At 39.8% G+C, this 16,474-nt stretch overlaps 1 protein-coding gene across 1 annotated transcript; it reads left to right on the forward strand.

Moving 5' to 3' along the window:
• Positions 1–5,024: 5,024 nt before the first annotated feature.
• hce2l2 (high choriolytic enzyme 2-like 2) lies at positions 5,025–9,677 on the forward strand. Its single transcript, XM_058392660.1, is given in 8 exon segments — positions 5,025–5,168; positions 5,262–5,304; positions 5,553–5,615; positions 6,167–6,316; positions 7,071–7,188; positions 7,338–7,516; positions 9,124–9,205; positions 9,545–9,677. Coding segments are annotated over 8 exon segments (912 nt in total).
• Positions 9,678–16,474: the final 6,797 nt, after the last annotated feature.

Consider the following 16,474-nt stretch of genomic DNA (forward strand, 5'->3'; position numbering starts at 1 on the left):
CATAAACACGTCTCCTTCAACAAACACGTCTCCTCCATAAACACATCTCCTTCAATAAACACGTCTCCTCCATAAACACGTCTCCTCCATGAACACGTCTCCTCCATAAACACGTCTCCTTCAACAAAGACGTCTCCTCCATAAACACATCTCCTTCAATAAACACGTCTCCTAAATAAACACGTCTCCTCCATAAACACGTCTCCTCCATAAACACGTCTCCTTCAATAAACATGTCTCCTTCAATAAACACGTCTCCTCCATAAACACGTCTCCTCCATGAACACGTCTCCTCCATAAACACGTCTCCTCCATGAACACGTCTCCTTCAATAAACACGTCTCCTTCAATAAACACGTCTCCTCCATAAACACGTCTCCTCCATAAACACGTCTCCTTCAATAAACACGTCTCCTCCATAAACACGTCTCCTCCATAAACATGTCTCCTCCATGAACACGTCTCCTCCATAAACACGTCTCCTCCATGAACACGTCTCCTTCAATAAACACGTCTCCTCCATAAACACGTCTCCTCCATAAACACGTCTCCTCCATAAACACGTCTCCTCCATAAACACGTCTCCTTCAATAAACACGTCTCCTTCAATAAACACGTCTCCTCCATAAACACGTCTCCTCCATGAACACGTCTCCTTCAATAAACACGTCTCCTTCAATAAACACGTCTCCTCCATAAACACGTCTCCTCCATAAACATGTCTCCTCCATGAACACGTCTCCTCCATAAACACGTCTCCTCCATGAACACGTCTCCTTCAATAAACACGTCTCCTCCATAAACACGTCTCCTCCATAAACACGTCTCCTTCAATAAACACGTCTCCTCCAACAAACACGTCTCCTTCAATAAACACGTCTCCTCCATAAACACATCTCCTCCAATAAACACGTCTCCTCCAACAAACACGTCTCCTTCAATAAACACATCTCCTTCAATAAACACGTCTCCTCCAACAAACACGTCTCCTTCAATAAAAACGTCTCCTCCATAAACACGTCTCCTCCATAAACACGTCTCCTTCAACAAACACGTCTCCTCCATAAACACGTCTCCTTCCATAAACACGTCTCCTTCAACAAACACGTCTCCTTCAACAAACACGTCTCCTCCATAAACACGTCTCCTCCATAAACACGTCTCCTTCAATAAACACGTCTCCTCCAACAAACACGTCTCCTTCAATAAACACGTCTCCTCCAATAAACACGCCTCCTTCAATAAACACGTCTCCTCCATAAACACATCTCTTCCATAAACACGTCTCCTCCATAAACAAGTCTCCTCCATAAACACATCTCCTTCAATAAACACGTCTCCTTCAATAAACACGTCTCCTCCATAAACACATCTCCTCCATAAACACGTCTCCTCCATGAACATGTCTCCTCCATAAACACGTCTCCTCCATGAACACGTCTCCTCCATAAACACGTCTCCTCCATAAACATGTTTCCTCCATAAACACGTCTCCTCCATAAACACATCTCCTCCATAAAGACGTCTCCTCCAACAAACAAGTCTCCTCCATAAACTCGTCTCCTCCATAAAGACGTCTCCTCCAACAAACAAGTCTGCTCCATAAACACGTCTCCTCCATAAACACGTCTCCTCCAACAAACAAGTCTCCTCCATAAACACGTCTCCTCCATAAAGACGTCTCCTCCAACAAACAAGTCTCCTCCATAAACTCGTCTCCTCCATAAAGACGTCTCCTCCAACAAACAAGTCTCCTCCATAAACACGTCTCCTCCATAAAGACGTCTCCTCCAACAAACAAGTCTCCTCCATAAACACGTCTCCTCCATAAAGACGTCTCCTCCAACAAACAAGTCTCCTCCATAAACACGTCTCCTCCATAAAGACGTCTCCTCCAACAAACAAGTCTCCTCCATAAACACGTCTCCTCCATAAAGACGTCTCCTCCAACAAACAAGTCTCCTCCATAAACACGTCTCCTCCATAAAGACGTCTCCTCCATAAACAAGTCTCCTCCATAAACACGTCTCCTCCATAAAGACGTCTCCTCCAACAAACAAGTCTCCTCCATAAACACGTCTCCTCCATAAAGACGTCTCCTCCAACAAACAAGTCTCCTCCATAAACACGTCTCCTCCATAAAGACGTCTCCTCCATAAAGACGTCTCCTCCAACAAACAAGTCTCCTCCATAAACACGTCTCCTCCATAAAGACGTCTCCTCCATAAAGACGTCTCCTCCATAAACACGTCTCCTCCATAAACACGTCTCCTCCAACAAACAAGTCTCCTCCAACAAACACGTCTCCTCCATAAAGACGTCTCCTCCAACAAACACGTCTCCTCCATAAACACGTCTCCTCCATAAAGATGTCTCCTCCAACAAACACGTCTCCTCCATAAACACGTCTCCTCCAATAAACACGTCTCCTTCAATAAACATGTCTCCTCCGTAAACACGTCTCCTCCATAAACACGTCTCCTCCAATAAACACGCCTCCTTCAATAAAGACCTCTCCTCCATAAAGACGTCTCCTCCATAAAGACGTCTCCTCCATAAACACGTCTCCTCCAACAAACAAGTCTCCTCCATAAACACGTCTCCTCCATAAAGACGTCTCCTCCAACAAACAAGTCTCCTCCATAAACACGTCTCCTCCATAAAGACGTCTCCTCCAACAAACAAGTCTCCTCCATAAACACGTCTCCTCCATAAAGACGTCTCCTCCATAAACACGTCTCCTCCATAAAGACGTCTCCTCCATAAAGACGTCTCCTCCACAAACACGTCTCCTCCATAAACACGTCTCCTCCAACAAACAAGTCTCCTCCATAAACACGTCTCCTCCATAAAGACGTCTCCTCCAACAAACAAGTCTCCTCCATAAACACGTCTCCTCCATAAAGATGTCTCCTCCAACAAACAAGTCTCCTCCATAAACACGTCTCCTCCATAAAGACGTCTCCTCCAACAAACACGTCTCCTCCATAAACACGTCTCCTCCATAAAGACGTCTCCTCCATAAAGACGTCTCCTCCACAAACACGTCTCCTCCATAAAGACGTCTCCTCCAACAAACAAGTCTCCTCCATAAACACGTCTCCTCCATAAAGACGTCTCCTCCAACAAACAAGTCTCCTCCATAAACACGTCTCCTCCATAAAGACGTCTCCTCCAACAAACAAGTCTCCTCCATAAACACGTCTCCTCCATAAAGACGTCTCCTCCAACAAACACGTCTCCTCCATAAACACGTCTCCTCCATAAACACGTCTCCTCCAATAAACACGTCTCCTTCAATAAACACGTCTCCTCCGTAAACACGTCTCCTCCATAAACACGTCTCCTCCAATAAACCTCTCCTCCATAAACACGTCTCCTCCGTAAACACGTCTCCTCCATAAACACGTCTCCTCCAATAAACACGCCTCCTTCAATAAAGACCTCTCCTCCATAAAGACGTCTCCTCCATAAAGACGTCTCCTCCAACAAACAAGTCTCCTCCATAAACACGTCTCCTCCATAAAGACGTCTCCTCCAACAAACAAGTCTCCTCCATAAACACGTCTCCTCCATAAAGACGTCTCCTCCAACAAACAAGTCTCCTCCATAAACACGTCTCCTCCATAAAGACGTCTCCTCCAACAAACAAGTCTCCTCCATAAACACGTCTCCTCCATAAACACGTCTCCTCCAACAAACACGTCTCCTCCATAAACACGTCTCCTCCATAAACACGTCTCCTCCATAAACACGTCTCCTCCAATAAACACGTCTCCTCCATAAACACGTCTCCTCCATAAACACGTCTCCTCCATAAACACGTCTCCTCCAACAAACACGTCTCCTCCATAAACACGTCTCCTCCATAAACACGTCTCCTACAATAAACACGTCTCCTCCATAAACAAGTCTCGTCTCCTCTAACACGAGCGAGTTTCACATCACACATACAGAGAGATGATCTCATTACTGTAGGACCTTTATTTCCAGAAAACTGCAATCATGATATTGTGTTAATGTAAATTAATAAATTGAGACGATTCATAACTGCTGCAATGAGGATCACACACTTTACTTTCCTCTAACACACTCCTGATTAACACACAGTATAGGAAACGTACAACACCAACAACACAATAACAATAACATCTAAAACATCTGCTCATTTAGGAGAGAGGTGTGGGTTCAAACACAAGAGTTTGATATGAGAGCTGCTCATGCTGCGAAGTTCAAAACACTTCACAAACACTCACTTTCTAAATTCATTCAGTTTATAATAAATCATCATTCTTCCTAAAAATATAATATTCTGAGTTATCTTCTGTTTTTTTATTCCTACAGTGAAATGCAGAACTTGTGCTGTTTTTAATCCCAGAGATTGTTTGAATGAAACAGCCTTTATTTGTCACATATACATTACAGCACAGTGAAATTTTCTCTTCGCATATCCCATCCTTGGAGGTTGGGGTCAGAGCGCAGGGTCAGCCATGATACGGCGCCCCTGGAGCAGAGAGGGTTAAGGGCCTTGCTCAAGGGCCCAACAGTGGCAACTTGGCGGTGCTGGGGCTTGAACCCCTGATCTTCCGGTCAACGACCCAGAGCCTTAACCACTTGAGCCACCACTGCCCTCTCAAGTTTGAGAGCTTAAACACACAGCTTAATGAAGATCCAGGACAAAGTTGTGGAAAAACATCAGTCAGGATGTTGAGCTGTTTAGTGATGTTGCTGGAGCTGTTAGAAATAACCTTTTTAATGACAACCGGTTAGAGTGAGTGCATTAATATAAACCTGCTGATTTTCAGCCGCTCTGCTGTTATAGAAAACATCTTCAGACCAGTTTCCAGAATTTCACAGCAAGGAACATTACACAGATTAGAACCTAACTCTTAAGTACAAGATTCTATGTTATTTGCTTGAGATGTTTGCAGAGCTGTCTGGTATTTGTTTATGGAAAGTTCTAGTAATTCACACACACACACACACACACACACACACACTAATGGCAGGTTATTAGTGGCATCATGAACTTAATGATCAGGTTGCAGTAAAAACCTATTAAAGCGAGGGGACAAAGTGAAACTGCACACCTGAGAGGATCTGCAGTTAGCATGAGACACACAGAGGAGATCTTCCTCCTGCTCCAGAGCTTTACTCTGCTGCTTCAGGTACAATCTTCTCCTAAACATCACTCACTATTTTCATGTTTTTACACTTGGCTCTGTAACTGGTTGAGATGCTCAGTGGTTTCTACATTCCAGCATTCCGTCGGATCCGAGTTCAGGAATGTGAGATACAGAAGTAGTTACGCAGGTAAAGACATTTGTACCCTCAGATTTCTTCACCATCAGGTGTGTGATGAGAATATTATAGGAATTTACACTAATCATCCAACTCAGGTTTAAGGTTTCTATATGTTACAGCATAATGCTGACAGCAGGCTCCAGATATAGATTTGTGTTTAATGTTGTTGAACTAATTTATGAGCTGAAGTTAAATATTAGCTGTATTTTGTTATGTTTCTGGATTTTTCTGGATCTGTTCATCTCCAGGTTACTTACAGGAGAACAAAAGAACTGCGATGGACACAATAATGGAAATCAATGAGTATGAAGGTAAAATAATTATGACTCTAAAAAGATGTATAAGCTTCAAATAATAATAATAATAATAATAATAATAATAATAATAATAATAATAATAATAATAATAATAATCATGCCATTTGGCAGATGATCCTATCCAGAGCGACAAACGAGTGCTTTGAATTATTTTTTATAAATAAGTCAATAAAACAAAACAGGAAACAATAAGAGCTAGTGTAAGTGTTTCAGGAAGAGGTGGGTCTTCACCCGTCGTTTGAGGACAGTCAGTGACTCAGCTGTTTGGACATTTCACCACCTCTGTGTCAGAACAGAGAAGAGTTTAGATGCAAACCTCCTCTGACCCTGAGAGATGGTGGACCAGTCCAGCAGTGTTAGTGGATAATATTAATACAGCTGTGTATCATGAAGTGTTCCTCTAGCAGATTACAGATGTGAGTGTGGATTAAAGAACATGGTTCTGGTCAGATTTATACAGATGTTCTCTCCTGACTGGTGTGTCTGTAGTGTATACAGTATATATAATACTGAACCATAAGGCATGCTCTCTCTGTGTGTTGTAGCGGTGGAGGTGAAGGATGGAGTGAAGCTCAGAGAGGGAGATATCGCCGTGTCCAGCAGGACCGAGAGGAGCTGCTTCGCTCGGACATGTTTATGGTCCAGATCTGTGGATGGACATGTTTACATTGCATACACACTCTCACCTGAGTACAGTAAGTTATACACACACACACACACACACACACACACACTCTCACCTGAGTACAGTAAGTTATACACACACACACACACACACACACTCTCACCTGAGTACAGTAAGTTATACACACACACACACACACACACACTCTCACCTGAGTACAGTAAGTTATACACACACACACACACACACTCTCACCTGAGTACAGTAAGTTATACACACACACACACACACACTCTCACCTGAGTACAGTAAGTTATACACACACACACACACACTCTCACCTGAGTACAGTAAGTTATACACACACACACACACACACTCTCACCTGAGTACAGTAAGTTATACACACACACACACACTCTCACCTGAGTACAGTAAGTTATACACACACACACACACACACACACACTCTCACCTGAGTACAGTAAGTTATACACACACACACACACACACACACTCACCTGAGTACAGTAAGTTATACACACACACTCTCACCTGAGTACAGTAAGTTATACACACACACACACACACACACACTCTCACCTGAGTACAGTAAGTTATACACACACACACACACACACACACACTCTCACCTGAGTACAGTAAGTTATACACACACACACACACACACACACTCTCACCTGAGTACAGTAAGTTATACACACACACACACACACACACACTCTCACCTGAGTACAGTAAGTTATACACACACACACACACACACACACTCTCCAGCTTTCTCCTACATTCCTGTCCTTTAGCTGAAGTGGATCAGAGGACTATAAAGCAGGGGATGGCTCTGATAGAGAGAGACACGTGTGTGCGCTTCGTACCCAGAACACACCAGAGAGACTTCCTGGACATTCAGCCCAAAACTGGGTAAGATTAAAGGAAACATTCAATGAAATAAATTCTTCATCTAAGACAAATGAACTTATATAATAATAATTCGTAGAACATTTTGTATATACATGAACCTACAAGTGAAGAGTGGAGAGGTGCTCATGGTCACTGTGTGTTTGTTCCAGGTGTTGGTCATACCTGGGGTCAAGTGGAGGCAGACAGACACTCTCCTTACAGACTCCAGAGTGTGTGAGCTCAGGTGTTGTGTCTCATCAGCTCATGCATGTGCTTGGATTTGTACATGAACAGTCACGTGCTGACCGTGATAAATACATCACCATCATGTGGTCCAAAATTCAGAAAGGTAAAACACACACACACACACACACACACACACACACACACATATGTGCACAGGCTCAGGACTATGAATGCTATGATAGCTGTGTGTCCAGTGTTAAAAGGCAGTCTGTGACTTAGAGATGAAGTTTTGTGGACTTTAAAAGGAAGAGAAGTTTCAGCAGGACATACTGTGGTCAGAAGGTGTCTCTGGGTTTAACACTCCTCCTCCTCCAGCTGAGGTCACACACCAACATGTGCTTAGCCGTGAGATTAGAATCGAGTGGAACTTGTTTATTTCCACCTGTTCATTTACACGTCCAATGGAACTTCCTGTATTTTCTGGATTCCATAACAACACTGTCTAAAAAACATTCACACCAAATTTCAAACACCTTTGGATAAAATTAAAGGAAGATCATTTAACCAGATCATATGTAAAAATATCACACATTCATTTTCATTTGTGTTTATTTTAATTTTAAGAAACCAGGCAAAGTATTATTATAATCTATAATCTCTCAGTTTGAACTCTACATGATCTCTACACATGTATATAACCTGCAGGACTGAGTAGAGTCAGGTCCCAGTCTCAGCTGTACACAGGGGCCATGCTGTACTGCTGTTATTTAAAAATCCTAATGCTAATCCATGCAGTTAGCTGTGTAAATGCATAACATTCCCTTTTATTATTTAATTTACTGACGCTCCGTAGATTCATCATACTGAAATAAAAAGAGTAGGAAAAAAGAAGTAGGAGTGATAGAGAAGATGGAGAAGTCATTAGCATGTTCCAGGAGATACCAGCCGAAACATTAGACAGCTTGAGCATGTAGTATAGCCTGCGTCTAGAGCAGGTGGATAAAACATTGAAGAAATCATGGATACATATACTAATTCACACATAGCCTTCACAGACAGATTGTTAAGCTATAAATAGGTAGATAAATAAATAATAAACTAACTTTGCCTCGCTCTCCCCTACTCTGCCCCCACTACCTGGCTAAATCCTATTTATTTGAACACGTTACATAATTATCAGACAGCCTACCTGCTTAAAGTCTATTTTTTCATCAGCAGGTTCATATAATGTACACATGTACATTATACACAATTCATCACTGATAGCATCTGCTAATCTTATATTTCAGTATAGTTACACTTTGCTCTGTTCTGAGTATAAACACCTTATTGTAAAGCAATTCCAGGAAAAACTATTAATGTTTCTTAAAGAAAGAGAAGGTGGAGGTTAGCTTGTTGCAGCTAGATGTTTATTTAACCTCAAACTGGACGCTGTTTTTGTCTCAGTGCTAATCACTGAAACGGCTAGCTGTAGGAGATGAGGTGAGAAGCGCTCATGAAAGAAAAGGATGCACAGGCATGTCTCAGTTATGTGTTATTGTGATTTTTAACCTTTTCTTGTATTATTTTATTCATTTGATTAATCACTATAATTAAATTAAAAGTCTGGGGAAATCGTCTACATTCCATTCACACATTACGATAAAAATGTGCTGGATCATGTGCTATGTAAGATCGGTGAATATTGTGATAATTAGGACAGCAATTTATTCTCGACTCATTACCCCACGTCTTCTGTCGAGAGCCACATGATATGTTTGTGTTTTGCAGATCGTGTGAGGAACTTTGAGAAGTTTAAGATGAATGACGTGGATCTGCCTTATGACTACGGCTCCATCATGCACTTTGGAAAGTATGCCATTGAACTTGTGTCCTTCAGTCGTGTTTACATCTGAGTGCACTTATACAGAATTGTGTTTGTTTGTCTCACATTACTGTTCAAAATAATGGTGATGATGGAAGAACACAGGACATAACAAAAAGGTGTCCAGTCTAGCAACTGTGCTCAGAAAATGGGAAATGTCATCATGGCATCATATGCTATTCACTCTATAATTTTAGTGAAATTACAGTGTGATATCATCATAGAGCCAATACACACACTGTCATTAACCACTGTGAGACAAATGAGCGTGAAACCTTTTATATCCACACAGAAGATTTTATTTCATTTTATAACATATGTTTGCAGGTACACCTACTCCGAGGATGGAGATCCTACCATTGTCCCAAAACGAAGCTGGAACATTAAACTGGGACAGCGATTTGGTCCAAGTCAACTTGATATCATGAAAATCAATAAACTCTACAAATGTGATCAGTAATGTAATTAAATCTATATGATAGAAAAAGAACAAAAAGCTCAGCACAAACACATATAATTTAAATTCTTAGCTCTAGATCATTGATGAAGCATGTAGATTAAATCTGGAATCATCACAAAAAAATAAAAATTCATTAAAATAAATTTAAAAATTGTATTTATTCTGTTCTACAAGGTTATAGTGTGGTTTGTAAATGACAAAAACCCGAAACAGTAAATATTTATTCATCCATCGCAATACAAATATCATTCTACAATCATTATAAACACAGAGAGTGGGATTATAAATCATTATAAACACTGAGAGTGGGATTATAAATCATTATAAACACTGAGAGTGGGATTATAAATCATTATAAACACAGAGAGTGGGATTATAAATCATTATAAACACAGAGAGTGGGATTATAAATCATTATAAACACTGAGAGTGGGATTATAAATCATTATAAACACAGAGAGTGGGATTATAAATCATTATAAACACAGAGAGTGGGATTATAAATCATTATAAACACAGAGAGTGGGATTATAAATCATTATAAACACCGAGAGTGGGATTATAAATCATTATAAACACCGAGAGTGGGATTATAAATCATTATAAACCCTGAGAGTGGGATTATAAATCATTATAAACACCGAGAGTGGGATTATAAATCATTATAAACACCGAGAGTTGGATTATAAATCATTATAAACACTGAGAGTGGGATTATAAATCATTATAAACACTGAGAGTGGGATTATAAATCATTATAAACACCGAGAGTGGGATTATAAATCATTATAAACACTGAGAGTGGGATTATAAATCATTATAAACACTGAGAGTGGGATTATAAATCATTATAAACACAGAGAGTGGGATTATAAATCATTATAAACACAGAGAGTGGGATTATAAATCATTATAAACACAGAGAGTGGGATTATAAATCATTATAAACACCGAGAGTGGGATTATAAATCATTATAAACACCGAGAGTGGGATTATAAATCATTATAAACCCTGAGAGTGGGATTATAAATCATTATAAACACCGAGAGTGGGATTATAAATCATTATAAACACCGAGAGTGGGATTATAAATCATTATAAACCCTGAGAGTGGGATTATAAATCATTATAAACACCGAGAGTGGGATTATAAATCATTATAAACACCGAGAGTGGGATTATAAATCATTATAAACACTGAGAGTGGGATTATAAATCATTATAAACACTGAGAGTGGGATTATAAATCATTATAAACACTGAGAGTGGGATTATAAATCATTATAAACACTGAGAGTGGGATTATAAATCATTATAAACACTGAGAGTGGGATTATAAATCATTATAAACACTGAGAGTGGGATTATAAATCATTATAAACACTGAGAGTGGGATTATAAATAATGTCCTTCCTCCAGCTGTATATAGTGGGTTTGCATAACCATGAGCTCCTGAGGAATTTATAGGAATTTAACACTAATAAATTCCTTCAAATGTTCAGTGATGGAGACCCGAGCACAAAACTGACCACTCAACAGCAGTTCAAAGTTGAGGCCATAGTCTCCACATGGTAGCTGCTGCATTCTGGACTAACTGGAGCTTGTTTCTGCTCCTACTGGAACATCCAGACAGGAAGACATTACAATAATCCAACCTAGAGGTGACAAAAGCATGAACTAATTTTTCTGCTCTTCTCTATTATATATAATACAATAATAAAATAATATAATAGTATAATAATATAATATAATAATATAATATCTATAACAATAATATGATAATAATAATAAGATAATGTAATATAATGTAATATATATATATAAATATACAAAATATATATATATATATATATATATAGATATATATATATATATATATATATATATATATATATATGTATGTATGTATGTATGTATAAACATCTATAATATATAGTATATACATGTATGTAGATAGAAAAAGTCAAATATAAATATAAATGTAATGACAATAAATAATATGGTATGTAAAGTGTCGGTGCAGTACGCACACAAAGATGTCCAGTGGGTGTGGTTATTGTGTGTACAGAGTAGTGCAGGGTATACAAGTAGTGCAATTTGTGTGTGCAACAATCAGCTGAGGTAGAATGTAATGTTCATGTGTGGGGTATGTCTAGAAAGTCCAGGTTCTAGGTGTACTGGTTGAGGGCCCGAATGGCCTGCGGGAAGAAGCTCCTCCTCATTCTCTCTGTGTTTGCCTTCAAGGAACGGAAACGTTTCCCTGACCGCAACAGAGAGAAGAGTCCATTGTTGTTGACTGAGGTCCTTCATAATCTTCCTGGCCTTGGTCCAGCACCGCTTGCTGTATGTAGTGTCCAGGTCAGGAAGCTTGGTGCGGATGGTACGCTGGGCTGATCGCACCACACTAGGAGTGTCCATTTTGATTTTAGGTCACTGTAAATGAGGAAGGATCGGGTAGTGGAGAAGACATTACCTCAATTCAATTCAATTCAATTTATTTTGTATAGCACCTTTTACAATGAACATTGTCTCAAAGCAGCTTTACAAAAGAAGAAAACAGGGAAAGGGGAGGGGAAAATGAAAAATAATAATAAAATAAATAAATAAATAAAAATAAAAAAAATTAAAAAAATTTAAAAATAACTAATTAACTAGAAATAAGGATAAATTAATAAATTCTATAATTAGACTATTTTATCCTATTTTATCCCTAATGAGAAGCCTGTGGCGACGGTGGCAAGGAAAAACTCCCTGGGATGGAAAGGAAGAAACCTTGAGAGGAACCAGGCTCAGAAGGGAACCCATCCTCATCTGGGTGACACTAAACAGTAAATAATGTAACTGTAACTGATTAATGTCGTTTCTACAACAGAAATCAATGACCCATGAGGAACTATTAGGTCAGTGTAGTTTCTAAGGTCATTATAAACACTAGTTCTTTGCTGTCACGGGCTGACAGATGAAATGGCAGATCTGTGATGGTGTCCCCAAGTGGCTCTGTCCATGGCTGTCTCCTGGTCCACACAGATCCATCCACAGCATCAGTGGGCACCAACAACCAGGGGTAGGGCAGTGGTCATACTGGAAACTGGCAAACACTGGGAGCTCAGGAGTGGGGTGTATAGCTCCACAGAGAAAGACAGAGAGAGAAAGAGAAAGATATTAAGTTTCTGATCATGTGATGTTTAAGACAATGTAGATTATGTGTAAAGTGCAGGCAGGGACTCCAGCAAGACTAGCTATGACATCATAACTAAAAGGGAGAGCCAGAAGGTCACAGACATGAAGGCTTCCCGGGACATAAAGCGTCCAACCACTTCACAGTCAGCAAACCTGAGCAACTTGTGAGGGTGGTAAGAGGACAGCATCCAACACATCCCAGTCACCAAACACTCTATGACCATGAACCTTCCAGATCTGCTCCTTTACCTAAGAAAACTATACATTAAAAGCTTGACTAAACAAATGTGTCTTCAGCCTAGACTTAAACATTGAGACTGTGTCTGAATCCCCAACACTAATTGGAAGGCTGTTCCATAACTGTGGGGCTTTGAAAGAGAAAGCTCCGCCCCCTGCTGTAGCCTTTGCTACTTGAGGTACTACCAAGTAACCAGCACCCTTTGATCGGAGTAGGCGTGGCGGATCATAAAAGACTAAAAGATCGCTCAGGTACTGCGGTGCGAGACCATTTAGTGCTTTATAGGTTAGTAACAGTATTTTATAATCAATGTGAAATTTGACTAGGAGCCAATGTAGTGTGGATAAAATAGGAGTGATGTGTTCATATCTTCTGGTTCTAGTTAGGACTCTAGCTGCTGCATTCTGGACTAACTGGAGCTTGTTTCTGCTCCTACTGGAACATCCAGACAGTAAGACATTACAATAATCCAACCTAGAGGTAACAAAAGCATGAACTAATTTTTCTGCATCATGAAGCGACAACATATTTCTTATCTTAGCGATATTCCTAAGATGGAAGAAGGCTACCCGAGTGATATTATCTACATGAGCTTCAAATGAAAGACCAGAATCAATAATCACACCAAGATCTTTTACTGCTGGACAAGATGAAACCGAAAGACCATCCACCATTACTCTGTAATCAGAAAGCTCACTTATAACTGCCTGTGGTCCTAGTACAAGCACCTCTGTCTTGTCCAAATTAAGTAGGAGGAAGTTAGTGACCATCCAGTGTCTAATGTCCTTTACACATTCTTCTATCTTAATAAGCTGGTGTCTCTCATCTGATTTAGCTGAAACATATAGCTGTGTGTCATCTGCATAACAGTGGAAGCTAATACCATGTTTATGAATAATTACACCAAGGGGTAACATATATAGGGAGAAAAGCAGTGGGCCTAAGACAGAACCTTGTGGAACACCGAACATAACCTTGGTATGCATGGAGAAGTCACCATCTAGATCTACAAACTGATAACGGTCAGTCAAATAAGACCTGAGCCAGGAGAGGGCTGTTCCTTTAAGACCAACAACATGTTCTAGTGTATCAAGTAGAACAGTGTGGTCAATGGTGTCAAAAGCTGCACTAAGATCCAGTAACACCAGTAAGGAGACACAACCCTGATCAGAAGCCAGTAACAGGTCATTGACCACTTTAACCAGTGCTGTCTCTGTGCTATGATGAGGCCTAAATCCTGACTGATACATTTCATAAATGTTATTTCTATGCAGGTCTGAACATAACTGCTGTGCTACAGCCTTTTCTAGGATCTTGGAGATAAAGGGCAGGTTTGATATCGGTCTATAGTTAGACAGCTGACCGGGGTCGAGGTCCGGTTTTTTAATCAAGGGTTTGATAACTGCTAGCTTAAAGGATTTAGGCACATAGCCAGTGTTTAGAGAAGAATTTATGATTTTTAGAAGGGGTTCAGTAGCTACTGGTAATATCTGTTTAAGGAAAGATGTGGGTAAAGGATCTAGGATGCAGGTAGAAGATTTTGAAGAAGAAATTAGTGAAATTAGATCAGGCTCTTGAAGTGGAGTGAAGCACTCTAAGCTCTGATCAGAAATAGTTATATTATCTAAAGAATTATCTATCAAATAATATGGTTTTAAATTAATAGTCTGAATTTTTTGCCTGATATTGTCAATTTTTTCATTGAAAAAAATCATGAAGTCATTGCTGCTAAATGTAGATGGTGTGCGCTTTTCTACAGTGGTTTTACTCCTAGTTAGTTTTGCTACAGTGCTAAATAAAAATTTAGGATTGTTTTTGTTATCTTCGATTAGGGCAGAGAGATACGCTGATCTAGCAGCACTAAGAGAATTTTTGTATCTCAGAAGGCTTTCCTTCCACGCAATCTGGAATACTGCTAATTTAGTTTGACGCCATTTACGCTCTAGTTTCCTAGCTGATTGTTTTAAAGCTCGTGTGTGGTCGTTGTACCAGGGTGCTAGTTTCTTCTCTTTAATTATTTTCCATTTAAGTGGAGCTACAGTGTCTAGGGTGTTCCGAAATAATGACTCCAAGTAATCAGTCACCTGGTCAAGTTCTGTAGGGTCAGAAGGTGAACCAATCATGTGTGATAATTCTGGGAGACTATCGGTAAATCTCTCTGCAGTAGCAGACGTAAATATACGCTTCATACGGCAAGTTGCGCATCTTGTGACTAAGACGCATTCTAAATGAAACTAGATAATGATCTGAGATAGCTTCCGACTGTGGAAGAGTGACTATGTTTTCTATATTTAATCTGAATGTAAAAATGAGATCCAGAGTGTGACCTCCATTATGAGTGGGTCCTATTACATTTTGATTAACACCTAATGAATCTAAGATGGACACACCTGCTGTTCTCAGAGGGTCTTCTGGCTTATCAAAATGAATGTTGAAGTCTCCTACTATTAATGCTTTGTCTAAAGAAACAACAAGGTTTGAAGTAAAATCTCCAAATTCACTGAGGAATTCAGAGTATGGTCCTGGGGGTCTGTAAATAACAATTAGTGGAATTGACTCTGTGAACTTATTATTAGTACTTGCATATGTTAGGTTAGTATAAAGAACTTCGAATGTGTTGAAGTGATGTCTGGGTTTTTGTGTGGCGCTTAGTTATTATCATGAATAACTGCGACACCTCAAGTTTAGGAGCTAAATTGTAAAGGTGAGTGCGTTTTTCTCTCTCTTTTTTCCACTTGTAGGTGAGGAATTAGGTGGGAACTTCAACTTGAGTACAGAAATTGTTTGTTTCAGTTAAATAAATCAGTTTGTCTATTATAGATGTAGATTATTTGTTTGTACAATATTTTTGTATGTTGTGTAAAGCTGCTTTGAGACTATGAATTTCATGTAGCACACACACACACACACACCATAACTCCAGATTGTTCTGCTCCTGTGACAGGAACTTGTAGAGATCCACGTATGTGTGGATGGGGTGAAACCTGGGGACCTGGAATCACACGGACGAAGGAGACTCTTCACATGAATTTTAATATTCTAATGAGCATACACACGCTACACTCTGATTGGCTTTTACATTTTTGTTTATCACATCCTCCGCTTCAGTCTTGGCGCTATCAGGATTGGGCAGATCTGCGGTGACATACACACACACACACACACATTCTAAAATACATACACACACACACACACACACTAATACATACACACACACACACATTCTAAAATACATACACACACACACACACACACTAATACACACACACGCACACACACATTCTAAAATACATACACACACACACACACTAATACACACACACGCACACACACACACTAATACACACGCACACACACACATTCTAAAATACATACACA

Source organism: Hemibagrus wyckioides, linkage group LG06 (genome assembly GCF_019097595.1).
Source record: "Hemibagrus wyckioides isolate EC202008001 linkage group LG06, SWU_Hwy_1.0, whole genome shotgun sequence".
Lineage (NCBI taxonomy): Eukaryota > Metazoa > Chordata > Actinopteri > Siluriformes > Bagridae > Hemibagrus > Hemibagrus wyckioides.